This window comes from Mycetomoellerius zeteki, unplaced genomic scaffold, assembly GCF_001594055.1.
Source record: "Mycetomoellerius zeteki isolate Tzet28-1 unplaced genomic scaffold, Tzet1.0 scaffold19, whole genome shotgun sequence".
Taxonomy (NCBI): Eukaryota; Metazoa; Arthropoda; class Insecta; order Hymenoptera; family Formicidae; genus Mycetomoellerius; species Mycetomoellerius zeteki.
The window spans coordinates 928,177-945,784 of NW_017256854.1; the positions used below are offsets into that span (position 1 = coordinate 928,177).

The window sequence follows — 17,608 nt, forward strand, 5'->3', positions numbered from 1 at the left end:
TCTTGATTAGAAAGGTCATAAAAACAGGATACAAAACATAAAAGAATATAGGTTTAAGTATTTATAGCTATCGAATTTTAATTAGTTATTAATCATATGATATAGATGGCTGTCTGAGATCAAGAGAAAAAATTATAAATACGTAGCTTTTTATTGACATAGAAGTTAAAATAATAAATATCTTATTTGCATATAGCCGTATGTAGATTTATAAATTATATTTTAACGTGCGCGAAACAAAATTGTAAAATTGAGTTCTGTATAAAAAAACTGGTTATAAAGCAGTATTAAGCGATTATAAAGCGATTTATATCATAAAATTTTGCAACCTTTGCTTTTATTTTTACTTTCAAATTATTTATATAACACATATGTTAATCCTGTAGAAAAAGAGTAAAAATTTATTTTTATATTTAACACAAAATCTCTTGTAGTGTTTCCCAAATCAATCTATATATATTTCCTATAATTTTTATCACATGAAATTTTTACAAATATTATTGACGTAATCAATACTATCATTCTAACGAGCTTTTGTGACTTTTAGGTCACTAAAAATTATATGTGTATAGTGATAAGTTTATTAAAATAATAAGTCTTTTATCACAATATACTTGTCATGGCCATTGATTGACGTATTAATTAACCACAATAATCGCGCGTTATCGGGAGAGATTAAGTTCTGACGCTATCACAAAGGAATTATTATTTCTCAAGCGCGATTGAATCTTGACGTCAGCATAATTCGAAGCATTTCCCGAAATACATACGTGCGATTCAATTAAGCGGTTTGTCTGCGACGGAAATTGGATGCCGATGATTCAAACGTATACCCGATTAGTATATTATATTGTAAACCAGATACACACGACAGATACACACGTCATAAGCAGCTTCTTCAAAATGAAGCGGAAATCAGACCCACAATACAAATAACTGTACACAATTCTGATAAATGGTAATTCAATTTCGCGAAAAATAAATACAGGCAAAATCTTTTGATAAACATATGACTACGATAGAGGAAACATTCTGACAAATTATTACCTGAGATGCTAATCGAGGATTTTCTGAATAAACGCCAATTGCTCATTTCAATTTTTTGTATACATTATGCGCATAAAAGAATACTTTACATAAACGCGGTTTACGTTTCAGGTTTACACAGAAAGAACAATTTTGCTAGTAGGTATCTAAAAATTTAGCTAGACAGATTTGAAAATAACTTTGTTGGATCATATCAAAATAATTACTCTAAAAAATATTGATGTAAATTTAAAACCATGCGGAGTCTATATAATTCTCACTGTGTTGGTGTTAATGTAAACACCAACATGGATTTATCCAACAGGATCACACATTCATCCTAAAATTTCATAATTTTTCCTTGATTTTCAAACAAAATTTCATAATTTTTTTATCAATATTTAAAATTTTTTTACATTTTCGTCCTGATTTAGAAAACGTCAAATATTTTGTTGAGAGATCAATTTAACATAGCAATGTAAATTACTATTAATGTTGCTAACATTGCTTGTATTTTTTATTGTTAAGTTGGTAATATTCTAAAATTACGTACATATAACGTATGGAACGTATATATTAAACTTCTTTGAAGTCAAGAATTTGAATTTTCCAGAAAATTTTGCAAAATTCTCTGACAATTTCCTGATTTTCGGTTTTGTTATAATCCCTGATGTTTAAAACTATAGTATTAAATCCATACGATAATTTTTAAAGAATAGCATAATAATTGTTGCGATAAGTTTATAATTCTAGCAATCAGTTTGAGCGTTCTATATAATTACTTTGATGACCCAACAAAATTATCTGCAGTAGAAATGGCGAGACAGTGGAAAGACTCCTACGACCAAAATCAAACGACACATGCGTAATCATCGTTCGGAGAAAACTACGAAACACTCTGAACACGTGTACGGGAAGGCGACAAACAGCTGGCGGTGGTAACTCCCGATGGTGGGGACAAGTAACACGCGTGGCACACACACGGTCGATCGCTACGTATCAGACCGATAAGGGCACTTTTACTCATGCTCCTCACATCACGGCGGCGAATAGACGCGCGTTATTTCCGCGAGCGTCACGATATCGCTTCCGTGCTGCGCGAATTACGCGTAATAACGCGCAAATATCTACAGGACACCCCGCAGCCACCATTGACGACTTTCCTCCCTATTCCTCGAGTAATCCGAGGACGAGATTTCTTCTTTCTTGAATAAATACGAACGCGATCGAAGAACCGCATCGCCAATCGACAATGCAAGTTCGTGTATAAGTTTTAAAAAATACACTAAATAGCGAAAAGTTATTTTAAAATTTAATTGTAGAGCGAAGCAAGAGTTTTAAAAAAGTTTAGGTAATTCAGCGCAGATAAGGAAACTTGAAAGGAATGGCAATAGTTTTAAAATTGAATATCCACCGTACGTAATGAATATTAAAGAGTTTTCACAAGATGGAGTGAACAATAAAAATACAAGATTACCTTTCACTGTTTAATTTTACTAATCGACCTAATTTCTAATTTAAGCGCGGATAATTCATGAATATTTTACTATGTTAATTTATGCGATATTAAGAGAATTATATGCGCTTTTTGGAGCAGATCGTTTAATTGACGGATAGACAAACGAACAATCTATCAAGAGCTCCAAAATTTAAATGTATGAAAAAAAAGATTACTTACCGTTGAGACCATACTTCTCCTGATTCCTTTTGACTTGATCGGGACTTAGTCCCTGATCGGGATCGACGTTGAAGTAATTTATCACTTCTTCCACAGTTTTACAATGGCCGTCCTCCATGGTTACTGCTTCGTAGATGCTTCACCAATGTTATCCTCTCAGTGACGATCGTGTACGTTCATTCACATTAACAATTTCTGAAAGTAAACAGAATTATTTGTTACACAAAATGTTTCGTTACGCGGCACGTACTGAAAATAGTAAAGAGAATAAAAGAACAGAATAACACCAGAGAATTACTTCGATGTAAATAAATCAAGCGCGAATTAAAAAAAGGCATAAATTATACAATCAGCAAGCTTTTATTAGTAGGTCATTCGTTTTGAATGAAATAATGAAAAATTGAATAAACTGATGAATGTTATCAAAGGAACTAAACACTGTACTTAATTCTTATTCAAGATTACCGAATGTAATGATGTTCCATATTATATACAGTGAGTGCAAAAAATATTGAAAGACGGGAAATATCTTTTAAAAAATCTTACATATTTTTAAAGAGTAAACATAAATTAGCAATTTATTAACAAAGAATTGAATAGGCTGTTTAATACTCAAAATTATTTTTCCCAAAAACATGAGTGTATTAATTAATGTATATTATCTTAAAAATTGTATTATTTAGATGCATAAAAAATATTTGTACAAGTAGAGAAATTGAAATTCTAAAAACGAAAATACGCGAAGTTCTTTTGTTTATATTAAGACAGAACGTACTCAGCGTAAAAAATTGCTAATTAATGTTTATTTGTTACTAACGTCTTGTTATATAAATTTCCCCTGTAGAAATACTTTTTGCATTCACTGCACATTATTATATAACTGTTATTACTTTATTGTTATATGTATCATGTATATGTAATACAAATTAGTGACCAAATGTTTCAAACATACAATATTGTCTTCGTTTGTTCTCAAAATATCTAGTCACGTGACAAAAAAGTTAAGAAAATAATCTTTTTTCAAAATATCTCCACAGAATTAAATCCTTTTTTTTCAGATTTTAGAAAACATCTAGACTAAATTTTTCTATTAACAACTGCTTCTATAATTATTAATAAATGTAACAATTTATTTAATGGCGATGTTAATGATGAAATTTAACCTTAAATACATGCAAATGTAAAGAGTTGAGTTTCAAGGTTTAAGTTAATTTTAAAGTGATATTTTCTTGTAAAACACATTCTTTAATTATTCAGTTATCTCTTAAATGTCACATATTTAACAGATAAACAGATGTTTAATTCATAGATTTCAATACTTTTTCAATAATTTTTATGAACATATATAATCCTAATAATATAACAATTAAAAAAATAAATTTAATATAAACCCAAGAAATTGTACTCCTCTCAATTTATACAAAATTTTCAGTCCAAGAGGTAGAAAATTCCTCAATATTCCGCGATATTTTTTCTAGAATATACTTGCAGTCACATTACACTCGACTGAAAGAAAATTTTCCTTGGAAAGAGGCTTTATAGAAGCCAATCTATGTGACGTGTCCTAACAAAAAAACCTACTAAAAATGCAATACTTTGTGATTGGAGAATTCGCTGGGAGCTCGCCACATAAGTTCATCCACGAGTACCACGTAAGTTACAGAAACGGACGCGGAAAAAGCGAGAGAAAGAGAAAGAGAGAGAGAGAGAAAAGAGAAGTGAAATAAACTTCAACTACCGAAGGTGTCGTCGAGACGCAGGGGACTGTCCCACGGTGTTCCGCCTCCGTGTGAAATTACAAAACGCGACGGTAGGTCCGCGTGACGGGCCGACGGGGATGACGGCGACGAGGACGACGGAGGAAGCGCGGCGCGCACTCCACCGCGGTTTCGACTCACTGCTCGGAACGCGACGTGTCCGCGCGACATGCACTCGCACTCGGACTATACGGTATATCCTCGCAGAGGTTCGTGACTCGCGTTGACGTGCGACGGGCACGACTTGCCCGTTGATGACGACGTGTCAACGGAGAGCGAGAGAGAGACGGAGAAAGAGAGAGAGAGAGAGAAACCAGGCGGCGGGAGGGGATAGAGAGAGAAAGAGAAGAGTGATGAAGGGAGAGAGACGGGGAGAGAGAGAAAATTCTGTTACGGCCGCCGAATATTTAGGTTAGCCGCGCAACGACGGCGGCGGCGGTGGTGACGCGCGTGCTTATCCACGACGAAACTTTGCGACGAACTTCACGTTCCACTCTCCGAGTAAAACGCGCGACTCGTGTCACTGTCTCGCGCGCGCGCACACGACCAAGGGAGGAAAAAGAGGAAAAACGTGTGACGAGGCGAGGTACTAGAGGGACGTGCCGTTGTTGCTACTACCGTTGGCTACTCGCTGCTGCTGCTGCCGTTGCTACTTGCGAATCGCTGCACGCGCGAGCTATCACGAGGCGCGGATGCACGGGACGCACGTCATTTTCCCCGGACAATGTGACCAGCGCGAACGACTTGCCAACCTGACCTCCGCTTCCGCGAGACTGACACCTCGAATCAGGCGAATCATCGCGCGAGCGTCAGCGCCGTCTAGCGGCGCGCTCCGCTAGCGACAGGCGCGCCGCCGCGCGCCGTGACGGATTGTGTTTCCCGCTGTTTCCCGCGCGAGTCTACGGCGGTCGATCGTTGGCGATCAAACCCGTCGAGAAACGAACCCGCGGTTCTTTTCGGGACGTCCGGCATCGCGATGAGCACGCTCGCGAGCGCGACGTCCCGACGAACGGCGTCGCGACGCCCATCTGTAACAACTAGCGGCGACACACTTCGCGACGCGTCTCGCGGATAGCGAACATGTGGAGCGACGCCATTGGCTGAGTGACGCGTGACGCGATGCGCGGCTATTTTCAGACTTCTGCTAGGCTATTTCCTTGGCGCGTATTTTAAGACGCCCGTCCGGTGACGGGACCGTCCGCGGCGTGTTTCTCATTACGTAACCGCGACGTCGACGAGCGACGGGCCGCCGACTGTACGATTGTTGACCGACGACAATTTTGCCCTAATGAATTCTTAAGGACGTATCAAGTCGATTGTATATCTTCAAATAAGATGGAAGTTGCAAAAGTGAGCGAATTTACTGGAATATTCGTAATTTTATTGGTGAATTTGCTCATTTTTTGTAATTTTTGTCTCATTTTAAGATACACAATCGATCGCCTGGTGTATAATCATTTGGAAAAATGACTAGGTATTCATAGTCAATTTTTATATTTAAGATTGTCTTAATTACGGTCTTAAGATGTCGTAATGCCAATCAGAGAATTGTATTAGCACCTTAAGACGTTACTTAAGATTGTTTTAAAATAAGAATGGACCGTTTTGTTTTAAAATAAGATGGCAAGTCGTTCGCCCTAAAATTGGAAATTTACACTTTCCATATAAAAATGTAAGTCGTATTAAACAATTCAATGAGGTTAATATTATATTTAAGAATAATATATTTAACAGTGATATGAAATAGTTCAATGAGGTCAATACTTATATTTAATAATACCATTTTATAGTTTAAATAAAGTTTCCTTATTTTATCCTAATTTTTTTAAAATAATTTTTTATCGAAGTTCTATTGCGGCCAAACTTTTTGTATTACTTTCTAATACAATATAGAAAAATTTGTAATTTTTCCATTCTGTTAAAAAAAATGCATGTAATACATCCTTAACTCGTTCGCCGAAATGTGAAAGAAAGTGGTGATTAATTACTTATTTTGAGTATTAAAAGCGTTGTCGTTTAATGTTTTTAATACTTAAAATAATTAAATTCTAATAGTATTAAATTTGCCAGTATTAAATTGGATTTCTGTAAGAGTCGTGATAAACGAAAGATTTGTTCGCGTTGTTTGAATTGTTTGAAATCCTCAAAAACTTTTGCACTTAAAACAAAATAAATATATATTCGATATTGAAAACAGAGAAAATGAAGAATCTGAGTACAAAAAGCAAAAAGTGCAAGCAACACGAACAGACCTGAAGTTTCTGTGAAAATACATTTTTCCGCTAGTTCTTTTTTTCTTTTCTTTTCTTTTAAATCTATTTCGAATTTCTTACAGCGTGACGCGATCCAGCTGGGTTTTTTACTTCGCAACGAGATGAATATTTCATTTCATCGAGAAATGAAATGTTAATACAATCCCAAAGCAAACGGTCCGCATTATTAATACCGGCGTGACACACAATGAAGTTATTATTTATATCCGCGTAGCATAAACAAGTCCGGAGGTAAGCAACGTTCGCTGGAATGATGAATTGCGTCAGAAGTATAAGATGATAATACAAGGGTCTACAATAGCAGTCGTAAATTTGAAGTCGTAAAAAATTGACCAATCACAGTCGATTGCTCTTCTCCCAGTATGTGATTGGTCAATTTCTTACGACTTAAGACTTATAACTCCTATTACAGCTCCCGCGTGACAAGAAAAGAAATGTATGAATGAGCCCTCCGCTACAATTCCCTTCAATTGGATTTTTAGGGTTGTCACAAAACTGGAAATCAGTGAAATATTAGAGAAATTGTAAACGGTCAGAAAAATCAAAAGAAAATCAGGGAATTTTGAAAAATTTCCTGCAAAGTTAATGGAAATATTTTTGCTTTAAAGAAGTTTAATATATATAGACTCTTGTCAGTTTTGGAATACTACCACCTTAAAAATTAAATGCTAGTAGTGTCAGCAATATAATTAATAGTAATCAGCAATAAATTAATAGTGATTTACATTACTGTGTTAAGTTGCTCTCTCAACACAATATTTGACGATTTTCAAATCAGAACGAAAATACAAAAAATTTCAAAGTATTGTTAAAAGCATCGGGAAAAATCAAGAAATTTTGTTTTAAAATTAGGCAAAAATTATGGAATTTTAGAATGAGGAATTTGTGATAACCTTGCTTTCAAATTTCTTTTCTTGCTCAAACACGCAATTGAACGCGACACAAAAAAATCTGAGTCAAGTTCAAAGATGTCGATTAAAGCAGCCAGATCTTGTCGAAAAAAATTGAGAATACAATCATCGGTAATTGTTTCGAATCAACTGAAAATTTAAGCACACACGATTTTTGGACTTATCCTGTTTTCCTATAATCTCCGATAATTCTTCATTAATTTTCCGCGGAAATTTGCATCATCGAAAGGATGATTTTATTGAAATAACAAAAATTTAATTAGATCTGAAAATAATTTTCGGATTATCGTAATAATTATTGTATAGCTCAAACTAATTATCAGAATGTACGTCAAAACTTTTTGCGGGATTGCTTCTCATGCTTGAAATTTCTACATAATTATTTTGATGGTCCAGCAAAATTATTTTCAGATCGGTATCCAATTAAATTTTTACATATTTCGACAAATCGTTCTTTTTATGCCAGATAACATATTCAATGGTAATGCTCGTTAAAATTGTTAACAAGCGCTTCAGAATATTGTTATCCGTATACAGAAAAAACGAAATTAAGTATCTAAAAATTTCAATAACTACAGATCTGAAAATAATTTTGTTAGACCATCAAAATAACTACGTAAAAATTTAAAACATGATGAGTAATATATATATATATATTGCAAAATTTTAACATTCTAGCAATCAGTTTTAGCGTGTCCTAAATAATTATTTTCATAGTCCAACAAACTTATTTTCAGATCTGTATCTTCCTAAATTATTAGATACTTCAGCAAAACCGTTCTTTTCGCGTCTCACACTATCTTTCTACAATTAGAAATCCATCAATTAAAATTAAGATGAACTTCGCCTTTCTCGGTGAACTTTTATTTTCAAGGTCGTTTTCACTACATTCCGCGAAATTCCTTTTCACCGGAAAGTCATGCTTTCCACGAAACATTTATACTAGCACACGTTAGAGAACGGCTAAATGTACCCGCCTGTAACTCTCGCGACTGATTCTATCCGGCTCTTCATCGCTCCATAATCATTAGACGTTAACTTCCCTTATTAACTCGCAAATTCGAGGCGGCACGGTCGGAACGAAGATCTCACTGGCGTGATTCCAAGAGATGTCTGAAATGCGTCTAAAAGCTACCGGATATTTTAAACATTGTTTAGATGTATTTTATACTATCCCTTGGATTTTTGTCTTTGAACTCTGGATACAAAAAAATCTCAGGGATGTTTGCTCGTTATACGGAGGGATTTATAACATAAGTCGTATGTCTACCGAATCCCGACACGTTGCGATAAGTTTTTCTGATAACTATTTTCTTTTCAGACACAAAGAGTCTTTTTTATCAAAGCTTGAAGCTTAAAACATTGTGGTATACCTATTTTCCATAATCTGCTGTAATTTTGCGTTAAGTTTGTGCCACCGAGATAACAATGACACGCATGTTAAAATTGTTAATGAGCAGGCAATTATCCGTAAGTTTCACGATATCTTCCTACACGGAAAAACGGCTTTGCTGAAGTATCTAAACATTTAACTAGATCTGAAAACAATTTTGTTTAGACCACAAAAATAATTATGTAGGACATTTAAATTGATTGCCAGAATATCGAAACTTTTTGCAGCATCGCTCATCATGCTTGAGATGTCTACAAAATTATTTTGATGACTCCACAAAATTATTTTCAGATCTATAACTAGTTAAATTTTCAAATATTTTAACAAAACCGTTTTTTCTATATTTACGATTGAACATATTTTTGTCAATTGAAGAAAATTTAATTGCGCGTGTTAAATTTACGTGATTCCCATGTCTCTTAAATATCGAAGCGTCAATGATAGTCATGTATATATTGTTTTCATAAGATCCTGTATAGCTATTTAATATATATACATTGATCACCTGCACCTCTTCGCAAATTCACGATAACACTCGAGAACAAAGAGCCCACCAAGTGCGAGTAATTAATTAAATACGTCGTATCTGATTCTCACGATACGCCTCGTAATTATCGCACGTCAACTTCTCACGTTGAAAGCTGGAAAACACTCAGAGCAAAACAATTCCGCTAAAATACTGATAAGCGGTTAATTACACATCACATACGGATCTCCCACGGAATTCTCATTCACATTCTAAGACTAGCGCATAAATCCGAAGCAATGTAATCGAGACGAAAAACTCAACCCTCAACCAGCAGTGTCCGTTAGAAACCCTGTCAATTTTTTTGATATTTGCTTTTCGCCACAGACAGGATTATTTTTTTAGGCTCTTTTAATTAAAGACACAAATGTTTTTAACTTTTTATTAGTACACATGATTGAGTCATTCGTATCTCGCACATCTGTTTTTTTAAGTACAAAAGTAGATACCTAGATAATGATCTCTACAATTTCCTTTTTTAAATACACCACTTTAAAAATACTTTCTAAAGATGTTAAAATATATGCAAGAATTAATAATAATTTTTGTGTTTATTTATGCAAGTAATTAAAATTAACTCAGAACAACTCATCGTGTGTGATAAAAGACTCAAAAATCTTCAAATGCACTAAAAGTTAATTGAATCGCTCTTTAACATAATTAAGTTCAAATTTAAGGGTTTAGGCATTCACTAAATTTCCCTTTAAACCGCATCTGTGTTGTGACAGAGCATGAACAGCAAAAAGCTTAATGACCCCCGATTTTTCACGAATTTAAGTAACACGGAAACAACGTTTTGCTAAATTACCTAAAAATTTAGCTAGATATAAATCTGAAAATTATTTTGATAGTCCAACAAAATTATTTTCAGATCTGTACCTAACTTTTACTTCAGCAAAATCGCTCTTTTTGTGCATATATTTTCCGATCGAACAATTACAGTGCGATCAATTTGACGAATTCACTTGATTATTCACTAATCACTGTTACAACTACATTATGGACACTTGTCGTTTTGTGACACAAATTGACACAAATATCGTTCTGCCTTTGTTACTCATGGAACGCAAAGAAAGATAGAACGACGTTTGTGTCACTAAATGGAAAGCACTCAATGTTATTAGAGAGTGTTACAACAAACTAGGTAAAGGAGGTGGAGGGAGGCTTCGCCTTTTTTTATTCTACAAATTGAAAGCCCGAATATCACGGTTGAGGATTGAGAAATCGCGGATGACTAAAACTAACCCTCTCGTCGCTGACTATCCCCTTCGACAGGTCGCAAATCTCACGGTCCAGATCGGCTTCGGAGAGCCGAAGGGCAGACACCCGCCGCGCGATACGGCACGGATTCGGCGACCGGTCGTGGTATTGCGGGGCACCACGACACTCCGCTGCGAACTGCTCTCTACCGAGGACACTGTCCGGACGACCAGCTCGCTCGAGCGCCCGGGACGCGACTAGCCGGCCAAATCGCGCGCGCTCGAGCGAACGTTTTTAGCACGTCTTCGACGACGGCTTCCTAATTATTTTGGCAGAGATCAGCTCGAAGAGCTGCCGCTCTCCCGATCTTCGGCATCGCTTCCACCCCTTCCAAAAAACGCTCTTGGGGTGGTTTCTCGATTCTCGTCCCATGTAAGAATAGATTACTAAGGAGTGATAATGTTTTGAAAAGATTACGTTTCTTTACCCGTAAAATATCTCAATTAACATATGCAAGTTTGCATCGTTTCGGCTTTATTTATCATAAGTCGGATTTTTTCTCAAAAAAGCTTATCTTTTCTTTCGAATTTATTTTATAAACTAAGCATTCAGCAGTTGCTGAATCAACTATTCAACAGTTGCTTTTACTTTCTTTACCGAGGTTGTATGAGACCGAGTATGATTATACGATTATGCTTTCATCTAATTGTATAAGTCAGAGGATGCACGAACTTTCTCGAGGATATTCACGGATGCTTTAAACTTTAGTGAAAAATGTCGAGGCATGAATAGTTTGAATTACAAAAATTATTGAAATAATGAGTTATTCAGACCGATGGAAAATATAGGAATATTCATGAATCCAGTTCTAAGATTTAAGTGCATAATATCTCAGCATAAAATTAACTCTCCGAAATAAATTTGTGCAGTATTTGTATAATTTCAGTTAAAATCTTTTCAAACCTGAAGAATATTTTCAACATTTGAGTAACGATAAAAGATTGTCTGAAATCAATTAAATTATGAACCCCTTTACATAACAAGGGCCAGTTTCTCTGTCGAGATATAAGTATACATTTGATCCATTTTAAGCACGGAAAGCGCGAAAAGCGCAGCTGGGAGAAGCAAATCTGTGGTCACGGTTTGAGTGAGTGGACTGGTGGAATCTATTTGAAGACGAGAGATGCAACATGTTGGACGGGCCATAAGGATAAGAAACGTACTGCACTTGTTGGCAAACAAGTAGAGGTCGCCGTTATATGTGACGAATGTCTCACATAGGTACGCGGGATGAGGTAATCCGCTTTGTTGGATTATCCAGTCTCGAAAGAAACCGATATCCTCTCTCGTTTATGTAAAAAGTTGTATGCGATTGTCCCAGCTATGCTAAATAATATTCTTTATAAATGATCAGTCACGATCAGAATTTTTTTTTAAAACAAAATAAATCCTTTGAGAATATTAAAATTCAGCAGTCAAAATCGATGTTATACTTTTAAAAAATTAATGATATCCGGATAGAGTTACTACTTAATAAAAGTAATTATGAACGTCTGCAAAATTAATTAAAAACTCCTTTAATGCATCGCGTTTTTTAATTCGTCTGAAAATTAGCTAATTAGATTTGTGGTTCTCCAAATGAAAAGATTGATTTATGATGAATTGTTTTATGAAGAAGCTAACTGCAATATTGACTTGACTTAGTCATCGCTCCACAATTCCTGTAATGTTAATGGCAATGTCGATATATCTATGTTATGCTATTGTGACGTGGTACCATATGGCAATGCGGTCGCATAAACGCGTTTTGATACCCGACTATTACGGTGCACGCATTAACGCATTCCCTACGACACGATATGAAATCATCTATTACGTATTTCTGCCGCGGACCCATCGCCAAAGATAACAGAATGCCTTTTGAAATTTTTATAAATAGCTTCGCGCATAACAAGCGACCAGAAATTATTCGGAAGGCTAAGAATGCGAGAGAAAAAAAAAACAGATATCTCCATCTATGTGTTGCATTAAAGTTTCAGTGTTAAGCGTTAATTTTGCTGGATGGATTAAAATATTACAATTGCCCTTAGTAATACATTTGGTAAGTTTAATGTGTCATAAGCTGAACGCACATGTTCGTTGTGGACACGTGTTATCTCTTATTAAATGCGGATTTAATTTTTTATCGAGTATCTCCCTCAGCGCGCAATTCGGTGTTCTATAACGATGTTTAATTATAGTTCAGGATTGCACAAATTACGTCGCGGGTCGAGATAATTTCCACAGCTCGCGAAAATTGTTTTACTCGAGCACGCGAATGTGGTGGTGACCTACAAAAACTAAAACGAATTCTTGGCTCTAGTTATTATAGGTCGCATAATACGCGCTGCTACTCGTCGAAAAACCGCGGGTTTTACGCAGCTTCACGTGTGATCGGGAATATTAAGCGGTTTTACGACATTTTTACTGACTTTCTCAATGCACACCGAGCCGCTTTATGTTAACGCGAACTTTTCGCGCGAGAGTTGCGACGCGTTAAAATATTTTATTTACTGCGGAACGATACGCTTTTAATCTGCGGACTTCGCTTTGCAAGCACTTATTATGCAACCGCGTATTATATTGCCACGCATTGAAACAACACACATGTAATGCAACAGAATCGGCTCGTGTCGCTCGTTTCATGTAATTTTCATTACGCAATACCCAAAGCAATACTGATAAAAATTTTTTGTTTATCTAATTATAAGATAACAGTTTTAACAATGTCATGTAAATAATCTTTTTTTGATAATGCTTCTTTAAATAATACAACATATATATTTTCTAATTCAGCTTCGCTCCATCATTTCCAAATGTTTCAAATGCGCCATACAGCCTTGGGCCATAAATATAAAGTACCCCCACAAATTGACGTAAACGCTTCGTTACGTCTAACGAAAAATAAAATAAAAACAGTTGTATTGAAAAAAATACATTTATTTTTATATAATTCTGATATTCATATTTTATATTTATTTCTATAAATTTAATTTCTTATTAATTCTCCTTCGGCTTTTATTTTCGTCTTTTCCAAGATAATGCAATAAATTGAGGATACTTTATAGTTTATATTTATGGTCAAGGAACAATATCATTTATGAAATATCCACTAAAATTTTCTATAAAATATTGTGTAATGTAACTTCGAGAAACAATTTTTATATGAAGATATAACTAAAAAGAGGTATATCTGCGTCAAATATAAAAATTTGCAATGCCTTCTTTGGTTTCAATAATTCACATGTTTTTACACGCGTTGATTTAAAACATTCTGCTTCGAAAATCAATACTCTAGAGTGACTTTTGCACTTACTATTCATTTAATATTATTCAAATCATTCAAGAGAAGAGTCTCCTTTTACATTTCGTATTGTAAAAAAAATATATAAAATTACATGAGCATCAAATATAAAAATAACACGATTTCAATAAAAACATATTTTTCTTTATAAACCGTACAATGTTTTTTCTTATGGTTCGTGAAATTTTATATATATTTTTCTACAGTATAAAATAATAAGAGTTATTCTGTTTTCAAGAGTTACTCTGTTAGTAAAAACACGAGTTTTAAATCTCTGAATATTGAATGACAAAAGAAAACATTCTATCCACAATTAATATGCAAAATTCTATATCAGTGGAGAATCACTACGAGGCGGAGTAAAGCTTTGGAAACACCTCTCGTCTGGCTAGCTATTTAAAAGTAGTCGAGCCACGGTCAGTATAAATGAAGAGCAATCACTACCGCGTTTATGAATTTCTGAATCTCGCGATGATGTCTCAACGTCGACGCACGAAATTTTGCAATTTTCACTATAAAGCTGCGTTCTCCAATGCAGCCCTTCGCTGGCAAATCGGGAAAGTTATTCACGATAATCAGAATCGATCACGAATAATACGATATTCCACGGCTAATCCTTCTTGGCTTCTCACTACACTTACGTTCCATCTTCCCGCGGTTTTCATTCCGGAAACGAAGGATTCGTCACTGCGCGTGGTCACACGAAGAACACTATAATGCAACTGCACACCATGGTTGCGCGGCGAGGGGACTTACCAGTGCTTCTGTCTTCAATTCTTCAACTTTTGCACTTGGAAGCGCTGCGGGGGGGTGTGGACCACCCCCGTTTAAGCCTTTCACACTGTTCTCTCTCTTTCTTCCTCTCCCTTTCTTTATCTCTTTCGATCCACTACTCCTCGGTGCGCATCGTCGTTCGTCGACGCGCCGCTTTCGATTGGGCCCTCTATGACGTGCAGGAGAGTCGTTTGCGCGACGGCAAAAAGGAAGCGAAACAAACAAACATTCAAAAGGGGGTAACGCCTGCGCTGCTGAACAAAACGAAGCACCGAGCGCGACCGCGAAATTCACTTAAATAGTCCGTAGCCGTCGCTACCTGGTGGCGAGACAACGGAAGCCTAACTCTGGCCGGAAGCCAATGGCCCCGGCGGCTGCCGTGGATGTCATCGTCGCTTTTTTGCGTTTAACCTTCGAATTTTGAAGAGCTGAGAGTGGAAGAGGGATGCAGGGAAAAGAGGAGAGAAGGAGAGACAGTGCCATCCGATTTAAACGTCATCGATCTAAAAGTATATCTACCATATTTTGACCATCAACAGCATGGTGTGCTGATCTATGGTTCCTTGGTTCACCATAAAGGGAGCAGTAAGTAAAAAAAAGAAAATTTATAATATATCTCGAAATAGTTTCTCGCGGCCGTTCGTACACCGTACAGATAGGAGCTATAATAAAGAAAGAGGGAATATATATATATTTTCTTTCTTAAGATAACAAGGGTGGAACGTTTTCTTTTAAAGTAACAAGGTATCTGTAGAATAAATGACTGAGTAGATAGATAGACACGATGATATATCGTAATTGCTTCTACAGAAATCTTTTTCTTGGTTTGTAGACAGCTTTTCTAATTTTTTATTTATACGCGGAAGATAGTATTATGTGAACACACACACACTCCAAATAAACTCGGCCATTTTTCATCGTTTGTGCTTCTGCCTTAGGACGATTTCTCTAACGTATTATTTTTGTCGAGTTTGAAATATTACTACTTCCTAAATTCTTTTCTGAAAGAGCAAACAAAATTGGGAAGTTTCTTCAATGTCAACGATGATGTTATGTATTATGTAATCATTTTAAAAAAATGTGTCTTCATTAAAAAGATATTTTACATCGACATATAAAAGTTTAAAGTTTCTCGACACGCGTCATTCCATTTATCTAGAATCTTAAAAATAAACTAAAAAATACATCAAAGTAAAAATTGCCGAATCGAGTGTCTTTTAGAAAACCAAACCTTGTTCAGCTATAAATACGTAACTCCGCTTAGATTGCGCTCTCAAGTATTATTCTTATTAGAATTATACAAGGCTCATGTTTTCTTCAAGAACAAAAATAGCCGATTGGCGGATATCCAAATGCGATATCAGGCACATCTTCGAGGACAATCCACCGCGAGCATTCTGTTGGGAAATTTGTTCTTTGGCCATCCCATTTTCATCTTTTGCATTAACGCGATCAAGGTTGCTCATCGCGAGCATCGATCTTTTCTCATCATCGCCCTGCACTCTCTGTGCAAGTATTTTACTTTTCGATGTTAGTATCTTTTTGTCTATATCTTCTATAATTAATATCGTTTTTCACATTCATAGACTTAAACACACGCAACAGGGATGTGACACAATCAAATTTTTTAATATGTAATTAGCGTATATTTTTATTTGAGATTATTTATTGTTATGTTTATGGGTAACATAAAATGTTATCCTATCTTCTATAAGTTTCGTTATACGAATAACAATGATCGATTTTTAATCGTTTAAATGAATTAATTTAAAAGGAATTAATTTAATTAAAGGACCATTGATTCTTATAGAAACTTAATGGCCAATTTATTACAGAAAGACAGTAATTAATTACGTATTCGGAGTACTAAAAGTACTAAACAACAATGCTTTTAACACTTAAAATAAGTCATTAATTACTGTCTTTCGGTATTAAATTAGCCAGTATTAAATTAGTCAATATTAGATTTCTCTAGGGATGAGAATGAGGGATTACATATCAAAAAGTATATTTCCGTGGGAGTGAAAAAACATTCATAGCTAGTTATAATGCACGATTCATAATTTTATTTTTTTGGAAAGATGCACCCCTTGCTCGAATGAACGAACTATCATATCTCTCGGTAATAATGGCATGCTACGTTCCAAGTGTAAGCACTTGAGAGACGCGAATGAGAATACGGGAGAAAGAGACGGGTCAACGTCCCGTTTCTCGAATCTCAAATACATTTAACGTACGTACGAGTGTGCCCATCCGCGTTATGCGCCGTTCCCCCGTTGTGCGCCCGTGAGATATCCCTCGTATCGCGTGTACCTCGTCAAATTTGCCAAGTCCTCCGGTTATCTCGCGCATGCCACGTCAGTATCGCGTTGCATGGGCTTGCTGCATAAGGCTGTGATGTAATATGACGAGACTATAATGGCACCATACGTGATATTAGTACCAAAGTACTGTCCTAGTTTCGCCTCTTAATGACAACGTCAAGATCTTGTCGCACAAAATTGCTTGGTTTGATTTATCTCGGTTTTATTTAAAATTGTAAAAAAAATTAAATTGTAAAATATAACGGAATTTTTTATAACACAAAGGTACACCAATTGATGTTAATATATTTATTTTATTCTGTCAATCATGGTTTTTATAATGCTTAAGATAATGTGTAATATAATTATATTTAACTCTGGCGAAAATAAAAATCACAGCATAAATTGAATGTATAAAGGGAGA

General features: G+C 35.5%; 2 protein-coding genes across 6 annotated transcripts in view; one reads left to right on the top strand and one right to left on the bottom strand.

The window, feature by feature from the left end:
* The window catches only part of SERCA (ATPase sarcoplasmic/endoplasmic reticulum Ca2+ transporting SERCA), a 58,811-nt gene extending 43,648 nt beyond the window's left edge, over positions 1–15,163 (bottom strand). For 2 of the 5 annotated variants that reach the window (XM_018446858.1, XM_018446859.1), the window contains exon 1: positions 2,705–2,822. In XM_018446858.1, coding sequence (XP_018302360.1) covers positions 2,705–2,822 — 118 coding nt within the window. Of the gene's footprint in view, positions 1–2,704; positions 2,900–4,442; positions 4,746–10,809; positions 11,033–14,863 lie in introns of those variants that run through there. The other 3 variants (XM_018446854.1, XM_018446855.1, XM_018446857.1) reach the window with 3 other exon arrangements.
* Positions 4,631–17,608, top strand: part of LOC108721988 (uncharacterized) — a 41,108-nt gene continuing 28,130 nt past the window's right edge. Inside the window, exons 1-2 of the mRNA XM_018446850.1 lie at positions 4,631–4,670; positions 15,308–15,463. Coding sequence (XP_018302352.1) covers positions 4,631–4,670; positions 15,308–15,463 — 196 coding nt within the window. The remainder of the gene's footprint in view (positions 4,671–15,307; positions 15,464–17,608) is intronic.